Source organism: Cnephaeus nilssonii (genome assembly GCF_951640355.1).
Source record: "Cnephaeus nilssonii genome assembly, chromosome: 3".
In the NCBI taxonomy this organism is placed as follows: domain Eukaryota; kingdom Metazoa; phylum Chordata; class Mammalia; order Chiroptera; family Vespertilionidae; genus Cnephaeus; species Cnephaeus nilssonii.
Window position 1 is genome coordinate 29417197 of NC_137074.1, and position 13687 is coordinate 29430883.

The 13687-nt window shown below is 38.6% G+C and overlaps 1 protein-coding gene across 1 annotated transcript in view; it reads left to right on the forward strand.

The window, feature by feature from the left end:
• LOC307097279 (EGF-like and EMI domain-containing protein 1) overlaps window positions 1-12391 on the forward strand; it is a gene marked incomplete at both ends in the record, with an annotated part of 417408 nt that extends 405017 nt beyond the window's left edge. Inside the window, 5 exons of the mRNA XM_079767268.1 lie at window positions 1088-1210; window positions 1568-1762; window positions 3562-3693; window positions 8281-8466; window positions 12246-12391. Of these exons, the coding sequence (XP_079623394.1) occupies window positions 1088-1210; window positions 1568-1762; window positions 3562-3693; window positions 8281-8466; window positions 12246-12391 (782 nt within the window). The remainder of the gene's footprint in view (window positions 1-1087; window positions 1211-1567; window positions 1763-3561; window positions 3694-8280; window positions 8467-12245) is intronic.
• Window positions 12392-13687: the final 1296 nt, after the last annotated feature.

A 13687-nucleotide genomic window follows, 5' to 3' on the forward strand; every position in this document is an offset into this window, starting at 1 on the left:
ATTTGTTTTCACAGGAGAGTATGAATTTAGTGAGTAGAGTTAATTCACTTTTTTACACCATTACATTTAGAATAGCTCATTTGAGCCATTGCTACCATTTACTTTTTTTAAGTTTACTTTTAAAACATGGAATCTTTAAATTTTCATTTTATGATCATTACAATTATTTCAAACCACATTTTTATTTAAGTCAAAGCAAACATAAGATGATCTTTTTTAATAAGTCAACGTATATAAGAATATTATGCCTCAGAAAAAAATAGTGTTTCTTTGCTTAAAGAAACAAATTCCTGAATTATGTTGAGGATGATAGGTGTGTTTTTTTTCATATAGATGCCAAGCTCCTCAGCCTTGCAATGTAGGTAACAGCAAAGAAAACACAGATATGATATCTATATATTCTAAACACAGTACAATATATTACCATTTACCACATTTAATCCAATTAACAGGAGCCAAGAAATTTGAATTTCATCGACCATCTGCTCTTAAGCAAAGTCAGCCAAAAGATGATTGTATGGTGTGAATATACATACTTGGGTACATGCATCCAAATTGAAAAGGTATCATAATCTGAGCCAAAGCTTAGAAACCCAGCTTCATCAGTAAACTTTTACTATTGTGAACACATTGACCAAAGTCTAGGCTCAGATATGGACAGTCACATGAAATAAAAGCTTAGCGTTCTTCCATCTCTAAAATTCTCCATAAACCTTGTACAGAATTATGCATGGAAGAAATGCTTCATTACAGATACTGAATATTTCAATAATGAATGAAAATTATACAAAATGGTGTACAGCCTGAGACCATTGAATTTATTTTGTTTTAAATTCCTCATCAAAACCTCATGAACAAGGTCTCAGAAAGACCTTGTCTATGTAGATGAACTACAGTAAACTTGAGTGAAAGAAAAAAAAATGGGCAGGCTATACTTGAGAAAGTGTCCAAGGCTAAGTTTTCTATAGGACAGTACATTGTCATGAATTAATCAAGGTGACAACAGGAATACAAATATGCCCATGACTTCACCATGTCTATTTTATCTCTCAGTGCCTAAAAGCAGACATTGTTTAAATGTTCCTAGATGTGGACGAGTGTCTGGATACCAGCATAGTCTGTGATCAAGTATGTATTAACTCTGTGGGAACCTACCACTGTACTTGTGAGGAAGGCTACAGAATTGGAAGTGATGGAAAAACTTGCATCTGTAAGTCACTGTGAAGAATCTCATGCGTCTCTTCTAAACTACTTCCACCCCCATTTTCTTCTTCAGGAACAATGGAGACCATGTATTCTTCCTTCACTCAACCTGTCCTCCCCTTTCCTCACAGGCTGAGATCTTTTCCTTTTGTTCTCTCTGCTGCGGTTTCAGCTTTGTGATAGCTGCTTCTCACCCTCATTTACAAGAGACTTTTTGAAACGGCCTCAAAGAGTTCTCCCTTTCAGTGGCCCCCTGCCTTGGCTGTCTAGTTCAAACTCTCTCATTTCTCTCATCCACCCTTGCTCGGTTTTTCCTTCTTTTAACCAGCATGTTGAATCCAGCCATCTTCCTGTGTGGTCTTAGCTTTAGATGATGATGAGCTAGAGGAAGGAGAAGAGGAATTAGAAGTTGTGCGGTTCGCAGGCCTTCTGTTCAAGAGCCCGCCTAGACTGCTTCATTATGTTGCTCCCTCTCTGCCTCCCACCTACCAAGATGAAGAAGACGAGGACAAAGTGGGAAAAGATATTCGAGGAGAACTAGCTCTATGGCCCAAAGTTGGTGAGTAAAAGAATTTATCTCATTGCAGTCACCTCTTTTCTTTATTATTAGAGAATTCACGTAAATTATTTTATAAACAATTTCATTATCCATACTTAAGGCCACCAAATATTTTAACATTTTAACGGGATGTTAGCAAGAAAAGTGGGACTAATGAGTTTGCCGACCACTGGGATAGGGGCTTAAGCACTGAGCTTCCTAGCAAACCCATCATCTTTTATCTTCCTTCCCTTTCACAATAGGGTTGCTATGCAGGTATGTATAGAGGTGTGGGTACATGGTGTTGGGGGCTGTTCAAGTTCAATACAGTGAAATGGACCTGAAAAGTATCTTTAAATTATCATAATGGGGAGGATTGGGACCTTTTAGTTCTGACTATTAAAACTCCATTAGAAGTCGCTTTTATATAGTTAAAAACTTACTTTAAATTGCTTTGAAATCTAGATTCTTCCCAGCTTTTAAAACAATGAGAACTAACTGTTTAATATATTCAAGTGGACCAAGAAAGTATCTTAAATTCATGAGCAGTTTTTTCTTAGATGCATATATCCACACAACAGAACTCAAGCATCAAATCACTTCTGATCAAAATAAATGAGCATTTCCTCTTTCAAAAGTAACAGTTTGCAGCCAGTCTGCTGCTTCCTTTTCTTTTCTTTGTCAAACAGAGCTGCTCTTTTTGTTCTCCTTCTATTTGCTGTAGTTTAACAGCGCTTGATGGTTGCTTCAGGATGCATTCAGTAAAATGGCAGAAATATTTTCATGCTTTGGTGAATCACAATACTAATATTAGTAAATGCATCTGCTTAAAAGTAGGAATGCTTTACTGTTTCTTCATTAAACTTCTGATACTTCAATGACTGAAAGTTTGAATGGAAAGAGTTCAGGGCTATTAAGGCAACCAGAACTTGAATGGCCAAGATCTGGAGAGGAGAGAGACCCAGACAGGGGAAATGGACTAACTCTGCTGCTTTTCTCCTTGAGCCATTTGCTAATGTGTGGGCTGTGCGGGCAGAGAAGCCAGGGAATCTAAAAGGCAGCTGCTAAGAGGGCAAGGAGCTGAGCTCAGTTACCAGCAGTATCATAGCGATGGGGAGGTAGCGTCAGCAGCCCAGGATCTGCCAAAGGAGAGAGGGCTTGCTCAACATAACAGACATTCAATTGGGATGCCTGAGAGTCCCCACTAGAATCAGGGGGAAAACTTGAAATGAAACAATCCTTAAAACAACGGAAATCAAATCTCTCCATCCTTATTTATATTAAGGTCATTTCCCTCAAAAAGAAAATGGAAAAACACTTCATGGTACACTTATACACTAAAATACGATACAGACTTAAAAAAAAACACACACTAGTGTAAGTGCAGTATGGGTGAGTCTCACAAACATTACATTGAATGAAAGAAGAGTGACACCAAGACCACACACTTTACAATTCAGTTTATCTAAAGTCCAAGAAGAGGAAAAGCACCAAATGGCAGGAATATTGATTATTTTGGTGTTTGGGAATCAATGATACTTTCTCTTCATACTTTTTAAACTTCCTTAAATATTCTTTTGGGACCATATTTCAATAGTATCATTGGAAAATATAAAATAATATCTACTTTAAAAGATATTTTTTGCCATTGTCTTTTTCTGGGACTTTAAGAAATATCTTCAAGGATCGGAGGATTAATGTGTGTGTGTGTGTGTGTGTGTGTGTGTGTGTGTGTGTGTGTGTGTGTGAAATTAAGTATTTCATATCCATTTTCAGTGATGGAGACAGTTTGAACTAACTGAGAATGTATCATATTCCAGTCTGTTTAGATCACACCTTTGGACATGATTGCAGTTTGAGCTGTGAGGACTGCATGAATGGAGGCCGGTGCCAGGAGGGAAAGAGTGGGTGCTCCTGCCCAGCTGGCTGGGGTGGCATTCTTTGTAATGAAAGTGAGTGATACCCGGAGGATTGGTAAGAGGGTGCTCTCTTCTCCTTTACTGTTGCTAGACCACTGGTGGTGAGTTCTCCTATACGTGTGTTCTCCCTAAAATGTTTTAACCAGGGAAGCCATTGATATGGGCGAGAAACCAATTTATTTGTTGTGCATAGAGAATGCCTGTGAAGCACTGAGGTTTTAAAGTGAACATGTGATTAAAAGGGGAGATTTTGTGTTCCCTGGAAAACTTCATGTACTGTTTCTTATTTATCCATGGAGCATAAAAGTTAATGAAGGACCCTAACATTCTAGGCTTATTAAAAATCCCTCCATTTAAATAAGTCATTAGGCCCAGGCAAGCTATCCCCAATAACGACCAAAAAAAAAAAAAAGTGCAATTAATGGGATTGCTTGACTGATGCTGATGCTTCTTTCCTTTTGTGTGTTTTTTTCTTTCCTTCTTTCCTTTCAAAATATGTTAGTAGAGGCAATGGCACTTTCGAGTATTTTATATGTCTCTCATAAAAAATACAAAAGACCAAAAATGATACCTCTAATAAATGTATTCTTTATATTTTAAATGGAGGTGTACTTGCAGGTACTAAAACGACCAAGTAATAAAAACAAAATATATTAACTATCTTTGTTTCCTCTTTCTCTTTTTAAATTTACCTTAGAACATTTTTAAGAGAAAGGTTTTCTTAGCCTTTGTGATTAGCTTAGAAGATGATATGAGCAGATTTTTCATTTGAATCCCCAGCATACAGGAAGAAAAAGCACAAATATTGTTTCTATTAGGAGATTGATATGATCTTGAGTCATAACATATGAAGTGGCTTAACCAAGATTACTAGCTAGGGTCTTGAGGACCTTCCTTAAGCATCTCTCTGCTCATGTGTCTCTTCTGCTACAAAAAAAAAAAAACAAAAAACCCACTTTAATATGAGTGACCCATTTCCTGATACATAAAGCATATGTTTCTGATCTACTCACTAGTGACCCTCTAAAATCAGGCCCTTCTCATTTTTTTGCCTTTGATCCTAATCACAACCCTTTGCCCAGCTTATCATTTCCAACAAACTAAACTACTCCCTAATTATTGCTTTGCACTTTCCATTTTTGTGCCTTTTGCTAAACCACCATTTTTCTCCATTTCCACTTATTGTATGAAGCCTTTTTGATGGCCCAGTCTAACCACAACTATTTTTATTTCAGTGAATTTAAAGTCTCTCTCTCTCTCTCTCTCTCTCTCTCTCTCTCTCTCTCTCTCTCTCTGATTAGAGACACCTATTCTCCTGTTCCATTTCTTTGACTAGACTCAGTGCTCATTGTCAAGGTCCTACTCATGTTTCTCAAAACTGGAGGCACCTAGTTCATAAATGAACAAATAAAAAAACCTGATATTAAATTACTCAGTTATATTGACCTGCAACTTGACATTGATCTGCAACTCTATAAAACTAGGATCAATAAGTGTTATTGCGTGAATAAAATGAAATAAACATTTTTCTTTATATTGTAAGTTTTGTTGGAAAATATGTATCTTCCAAACCCTTCATTTCTAGCATGGCAGCATGAGAAATAAAACTAAAAATCTATCTCAAATACATCAGAATATAGCATGTCTAATATAAAACTAATATAGAGATATTTAAAATGAACTTGCTGATAAGATGAAGATAAGATGCCCCCTTCTTTGACTTTAGAAAATTTTGAGGATCTTTTAAGTTTTCACATGGTCCTTCCTGTATAGGAGTCTGTCCCTGAAAGCAGAAGATTATATATTTTTTTGCATTTCTCTCTGCATTTCTTAAAAATTCTTTACAAAGATGAAAACAAAATATTCCAAATTGGGGGGGGAAAATGTTCACTGATTCTTTAACAAAAATGGGAAGTGAGAACTTTTTTTTAAATCCCTATAAACTGCAATAAATGGATGTGACAAATCATTCATCATCCATATTTTTAAAAGTCCCAGCTGTTCAAATGCTGCAAGGGAAATTTTAAAAAAGAGCATTCTAAAGAGATCTGGAGAGTTAGTTTTCCCATTGAGTAGATCTTCTAGTCTAATCCGTTTATTGGTCTATGATGAAGATATCTGCTTTGAAGTGTTGGGGATTTTCCATGTTATTAGAATGAAACAATTTAAAAATTATGACATTAATTTTAATAGCACCTTTCAGGACTCCATTTCTTTTGAAGAGATTTCATATTGAATATTTCATTTGTTATTATGACACTCTATCCAATTGTCAGGGAAGGTTATTTTCAGATGACAGATGAATGGGTTATATATGGAGGGGAGGGTTCATGACTCCTTCCAAATCTTCCAGCTGTGGTTTGGGGTATGTTTGTTTTAAAATTTGTTCCTCCAGGCCAATTGCTCTGTTTGATGCTAATGAATTACTTAGCATATCTGTGCACTATGTGGTATCATATTCTACTGTGTGGGATAGTGACAGATCATAGCATGGTTTGCAGATGTTGAATTGATGACTTGCTGTAATCTAGATCCTGTGCAAGTCATGTAAACGTCCTTAGCTTTCTTTTTCAGGTGGATTTTTCTGCTCATCCCTTCTATTGTCACTGTAAGAATTCAAAGACTTACTACATGTAAATTAACAATGTAGACCTAAACCAATGTTTGTTGACCGATTTTTCTCTCTTACTCCTTTTGTTTTCCTCTTTCCTTTTCATAGTAGCCGAGGGCTTAAAAACAAAGAAAAAAACAGTGCAGAAGAAGCCAAGTTTCCATATAAGCATCTGGGATGGTGTGGGTGGGCGAATAGAGGAGGTGATAGAAATGTAGTTTTGTAATATGTAGCCTATTATGATAAAATGTCAATTAAATTGGTTACTGACATTTTCTAAACAGCTGTATTTACCCAAGTTAAAATTAAAATAAAGCTACAGACATTTTTCCCAATTTATTATTTTTATTGGGCTACTGAACACTTTCCCCAAAAACAACAAAACCGTTGTTTGCTTGACTTCATCATTCTTTGACGAAGAATGCAAATTACCTTGGGACCCTCAAGACAGTCTTAGTTGCATTTATTCCCGGTGAAAAAGACATGCCATTTTTTTCCTACATTTTCTTTCCATTTTTTAAAATAAAAGGTGCAATGTGTTTCTCATTAAAGTTTTTGGAATTATACAGCAAGGGTATCTAAGCTTTGAAAATGTGATGGTTAGAGTTTAAGGAACAAGGTAAATTTTGTATGTAAACCTTCTTAGCAGTGCCTCAGTCATCATTTTAAGTAGCTGCATCAGTAATCCCCAGGAATTACTATGCCACTCAAACTGGAGGCATGCCAGAGATACTTCTCAGGCCTGCAAATTACAGAGATTTTGATTACTTGGTATCCATTCTAATAGGAAGACAAGATTGCTGTGTGTGTTTTTTCCATTTGTATCACAATGAGTATGTTATACTGTGATTGCTCAACTTCTCCGTTTCCTTCATAGCTTGTTCCTCCAAGACCAGTGGGGAAGAATGTGGAAGCGTCTGTGATTGTCAGAATGGAGGCACATGCGATCCTCTAACTGGGCAGTGCCAGTGCCCCCCAGGGGTGCATGGGAAAACCTGTGAACATGGTAGGACTGTCATGTGCTGGTCACATAAGATAACTCTTTAAAATCTTGAGACTTATTTATTTGCTCTTCATAAGTAAAAGGAGGAAAGGAGATGAAAATCAGAGGAGAAAAGGAGAAGAGGGAAAGAGAAGAAATTATGAATGAAAACTTACAAAATGTCATTGAGGCTGTGTGTGGATTTTTCATAGAGACCAGGGAAAAGGCCACATTTTCTACATAGGTTGATAAAGCCAAAAAATAAACTGCTTTTCCAGGCCCAAGATAGGGATTGCCAGAAATCATGAGGAGTTTATTAGGGTCCCACAGATCACGGAACTGGGGAGATGGAAACCACGTTTACTTCACTCTCTGAGAGTTTACAGGAAGGCTCCTACGGGTGTCCTAAATATTCATGCCCCTGGATAATATGTATTCATTCATTCAAATTATATAAAGTCTTTGCAAGGCACTGTGCCACACATTATGATATGGTAATGTGTGCCTTGGGGTCAGAACATGAGGAAAATGCAGTCAGTGTGAGCCACAGCAACTTCTAGAGAAGGTACACTGCAGCAAAAGCCGGCAAAATGAGGGGCATGAGACAGGGCAAGTGTGAGGGAAGAGCATTTCCAGACTCTGAAGTGGGTGGGAGTGTGAGCCACAGCAACTTCTAGAGAAGGGGCACTGCAGCAGAAGCTGGCAAAATGAGGGGCATGAGACAGGGCAAGTGTGAGGGAAGAGCATTTCCAGACTCTGAAGTGGGTAGGAGTGAGGTGCATTAGAGGAACCAGGTTGGCTGGTAGAGCAAACGTCCATCGGAGAGTATTCGTGCCGCCTGAGGCAGTCTAAGTAGGGGCTCATAGTCTTGTTAAGTTTGGAGTTTTAACCTGACAGGAGTGTCCAATCATTATGGAACTTAGGCAGAGGGTATAACATTATATTTGTGGTTTTTAAAAGATCTCATTAGCCTCAGTCCATCCAGATTGGAAACCTTTTGCGAGCTCCTTATTTCATGTAACAACAGCTCTAGCAAGGTTTGCATATGAGTTAATATTTGCTTTGTTTGTCCTCCCACCTCTAGGATGCCCTAAAGGACTCTTTGGGAAGAACTGCAAAAGGAAGTGTAACTGCGCCAACAATGGCCATTGCCACAGGGTGTACGGTGCCTGTGTGTGTGAGCCAGGACGCTATGGGAGGTTTTGTCATCTGAGTAAGTCACAGGCACTGCATTTGCTCTCAAGGAGGCTCAGAAAAGTACCAAAAATTAGAAAAAGGAAGAGACTAAAACCATAATTTATACACACACACACACACACACACACACACACACACACACACATATCTACACTAATAAAAGAGAAAATGCTAATTGACCATACTTTCGCTACGCCCACAGCCAATCAGAGCGAGTATGCAAATTAACCCAACAAAGATGGTGGTTAATTTGCATACGCAGAGGGAGGGAGGAGTGAAGACTGAAGACAGCATAGAAGGAAGAGGGAGGGAAAGCAGAAAGCAAGGTGGCTGCCAGAGGGAAAGCGCGGGCGGGGTGGGTGGTGGCGGCAGGGCGCGCGGCCACGGAGGCCGCTTGCAGGAATCTTCCTGCAATGGGCCCCTAGTGTATGTATATGTGACAATTTATGTTCTAGTCTTTGTTTAGACTTCTTATTTTAGAGACTCTAGATTTTGATGAATGAAAGAAAACTATTTCTGAATTTTTTACTTGTTTTTCTCATTAGTGTTTACCTTAATTATTGAGAAAAGATGGTTACTAGCTCACTTAGAAGGAGGTGTGGCACTTTGTGGGAGTTGCATATTAAAATGAACAGAGTATCCATTATTTCTGGGTTCTAGTGCATAACATTATCATCCCCTAAAATGTCTGCAACAGGCTATTTGTTTTGCATTTTGGCCATCAATCACATTTTGCAAAAGATGTGAGAACACACAATCACCAGTAAGTACTTCAATCCCTTCAGTAGCTTATAGGATTTCTCCTAATGGGACGTCTCTGGGTGCCCACCATCCCATCTTGTAGCCATGTGCAAGCACGTATGAGCCTGAAACATTCTCCACCCTGTTCTGTGTGCCCTCTACCTGTTCCTTTACCTGTTCTGTGTGCCCTCCTCTGAAAGTCCTCCCAAGTGGACTTCAGAAATACCATGACCCATTTCTTAATAATAGAGACCTTTTAGAGTTTTATAATGCATTTTTATTTGACTGTCCATGGATTTTGTCTATTTTATAAAGGTATGTCCCGAGAAAACAGAAAGTAAATTGTGACTCCAAATAGAGAGCCAGGAAGGCATCATGGAAAACGCAACCTGGGTAATGAACTGTCTGGCTTGGGTTAGCAATGTAGAAGAGAAGGGGAGAAGGCAGGGGTAAATGTGAAAAATGCAGGTGCAGAGGGCATATTCCAGAACATCATGTACCTCCTAGAACATGCCAAAAGAAGAAAACAAACCTAGAAGCAAAGATAACATCATTTCTATTATTGTTCCTCCAGTGCAGCAATTGTCAACCTTTGCATCTAATGGCATACATAAACTAATTACTAAAATTCTACAGGACACCAACAAATATATTTTTTGCTGATGTGACAAAAATAGGTATACTTTTTATTGATTTACAAAAAAATAATAATGGTAATTACCTATCCTTTTGCTCCAAAGTGACTTTTTAAAAAAATCAGGTGCCTATACTTGTATATAAGGATTTCTGGTACCAAGATTAACCAATCAGATGCAACTTTATTTGTGACATGACCAATAAGAAGATGCAACTCTATTCTAATACCTGTATATTTAAAGTTCAAGACTGGGCATTCACACCAGACAGCTGTTGTTGTGTTGGCTGTTGTCATTTTTTTATTTGACAATCTAAGGGAAAAGAGGTCAGTTCCCTGACTGAATAGTCAGGTAGTACATGTCTTAATTCTGGCAGCACACCAGTTGAAAATCACTGCTCTGGGATAACAGGGTACATCCCATTTTGTAGCAATAATTTTTAAATATTTTATAAGGCAATACTAGATATTTTGGCAAAAAACACACATTAAAATCATAACTCATCTGGTCAAATATTTGAAGAGCAAATGGTGGTGGTAATAGTAGTTAGCATTTTGAATGTGACCATCTTTCGAAAAAAAATGCACATTTCAATTTTTCAATACTGTTTGCTTAGACGTGAGGCTTCATTTATTAATGCCACTTGCCTGGCCCTGAGAAGCTTCAGTGTGAAAACCTATATTAGTTTTCTAGAGCTGTTGTAATAAAGTGCAACTAACTGAGTTCCTTAACTAACAGGGATCTATTGCCTCACAGTTTTGGAGGCTGGAAGTCCAGGATGAAGGTGTTAGCAGGCCATGCTCCCTCTGAAGGCACCAGGATCAGCTCCAGACCTTTATCCTAGCTTCCTTCGCTTGTGATAGCATAACTCCAGTCTTCACATGGCATCCTCCCTGTATGAGTATCTCTGTGTCCAAATGTCCTCTAAGTATAAGCACACCAGCCTTATCAGATTAGAGGCCTATCCTTCAGTATGACCTCATTTTAATTGATTACATCACTGATGATGTAGTTTACAAATAAGGTCACTTTCTGAAGTACTGGGGCTAAGGACTTCAACATATGAATTTTTGGAGGACATATTTCGACGTACAACACAGAGTAGACACTGGATTGACTAAAGAAGTTACTTCTTCTACCCATCCTTTTTTTTCTAGTCACATTTCCAGTGACATGCTCTTGTTATCCCCACCTGTCACATTTTAAGTACTCCATTGTGCCTGAGCTGTCCACCGAACCACTGTTCTGGATGCTGAACCAGAAAGAGTAAGGGCTTGGAAGTCAATGCGGGGAAGAGTTCTGGGATGAACAAGGAGAGGCCTGCACCAAGGAAGACAATCTCACTGAGAGACCTTGGGGATGGTGGGGCGGGGGAAGAACTCAATACTTAGAAGCCACAGGAAAGATGAACAAGGATTAGTATAATTTATCACCCAAATGAGATAATATGAACAGTGAAAAAGGAGCCCTGTTAATAATTCTGTTCTGCTTTAGAGGTAACCCTGTCCATCCTTGGCAGGGACAAGAATCACCCTACATCATGGCATTATAACCACCACTCTCAATTATCTCTGCTAATAATAGCAGATATTAGAAGATGTTAATTTCCATTCACCAGAAAATCAATTAGCTTATTTTCTTCTTTAAAAGCCTATATAGGCATACAATACAATTACTTGAGCCTGAAGGGCACTTGAAGGATCTTTTACTTGATAAGTCCCTTGGACATCTGTAGGGGAAAGAAAAAATGGTCTGAGGTGTATTTTGGAAAGGGGATTGAATTGCTGTAAGTAACTCCTCAAAGAGAGATCTAAGGGTAGGCTTTCCTGGATGCAAAGGTAGGACTTTCAAGTGATAAGTCCTGTGCTATCATTCCATTTGTAAAACCTGATGGCATGGGGAAAATAGTGAAGGAAAGGCAAGCACCATTTGTCAAAGATGTAGCCAAGATAATGCTACTGTCAGGATGAAAGTTTTGTGTTATCTACAGAATGTAAAAGTGTTTCTGATTACCATATAATGAAAGGGAAGGGGAACAATGGTGAGCTTCACATCAGTGCTTGTCCATCATCTCCATGCTGTGGCAGGATGAATATGGGGCCTGGCAGGCCTTCACAGTCCTTGGAGAATTTTAACTACGGCCCCAGTGGAGCACATTGAGAAGCAATTTCTACCAGAAGCCCCAAAGCCTTTTAAGTAGTTCAGGCTTCACTGTTCACATCCACTTGCCAAAAAGCAAATGAATCGCCTGATTTGAAAGACATTTGTTTCCCTGTTTTTTGTTTTTCTGGCACTTAGGATGATCTCCTTGTTTCCCCCATAATCAGGCCCTGCAGAACTACATGCCTGTGCACTAACAATGTGGAGAAAACACCAAGGTGTGGTTTTCAAGTGACAGTTTGCCTCCATTTGCTTGCAGACTGTCCCAAGGGGGCCTATGGGGCTGGCTGCTCTTCAGAATGTCAGTGTGTGGAGGAGAACACCCTGGAATGCAGCGCCAAAAATGGCAGTTGCACCTGCAAATCTGGTTACCAAGGCAACAGATGCCAGAAAGGTACAATCTGATGCTAAATTTTCTTTCTTCTCTAATAACAACGCTCAGCCTTTGTTCAGCACCACCTGATCATTAATTATTTAATCCGCCAGTGTTCTCAGGAGAGGGGTAAGCTTTATTAATCCCCTATTTGCAGGTGAGGAAACTGAGACACAGGGCAATAAAGTTATTTAACCTTGTCTTCTCAGCCTCTGCTTTAGCTGTCCCCGTAGGAGCCTGGGCAAGGAAGGGAAGAAAGATCACATTGCAGAGAACCTTGTCGTAAGAAGATTAAAGCTGGTCAGTCAGTTCTTTGAGGTGAACAAATCAACCAAGGGCACTGCTAGCTTTCAGAGTTAAAAAAAATAATTTTCTTTATACCTAAAGACAGATCATCCAAACAAATACAACTCAAAAATTCTAACCACGGAAACATTTTGGAAAATTTAAATCTAGTTATCAGTGTGGCCCTTTTGCATATTTCTAAGTATTACATAGTTGTTGTTTTTTAAATATATATATTTTATTGATTTTTTTACAGAGAGGAAGGGAGAGGGATAGTTAGAAACATCGATGAGAGAGAAATATCAACCAGCTGCCTCCTGCGCACTCCCTGCTGGGTATGTGCCCACAACCAAGGTACATGCCCTTGACCAGAATCGAACCTGGGGCCCTTCAGTCCTCAGGCCGACGCTCTATCCATCGAGCCAAACTGACCAGGGCATTACATAGTTTTTTGTTGTTTTTTTAATAAATCTAGAAATATAAAAGTTTATGTACATCCTAATTCCAATTCTAAGTAACATATGTTGATATAAGTGTGTCAGTGCGTAGAAAATTTGGAAAAGGGTATTCCATATTTGAGAAATGGCTGTCTCCACTGTGGTCTCATGGACATCTTTTCCCTGGGTATCTGCAGGGTTCTTCCACTTTATGACCAAGTCTTAGGCCACCTTTTCACTGAACCTCATCAGTACTACCCTCCTTAAAATTGCAACTTGTATGTCTCTTTGAACTCTTATTATTTTTCCCAAGTGCTCTTCATCTTTAACCATAACATATCCTATAATTATTATTATGTCTAATATTTATTGCCTGTCTTGCCTGCTAGAAGCTAATCCCTACAGGAGAAGGGTAGCTGTTCCTTTTGTTCACCCAAGTGTCCCCAACCTCCTAGGACAATCCTGACATCCAGGACTTGCTCAATAAGTGTGCTCTGAACTGAATACATAAAATGAATCTTTAATTTTGTTTTTTATAGATTTTTCTCATGGTATCATGTATTGTGCATTAAGCACTTGGTACTGCTTTATTCAGGAGAAATTATC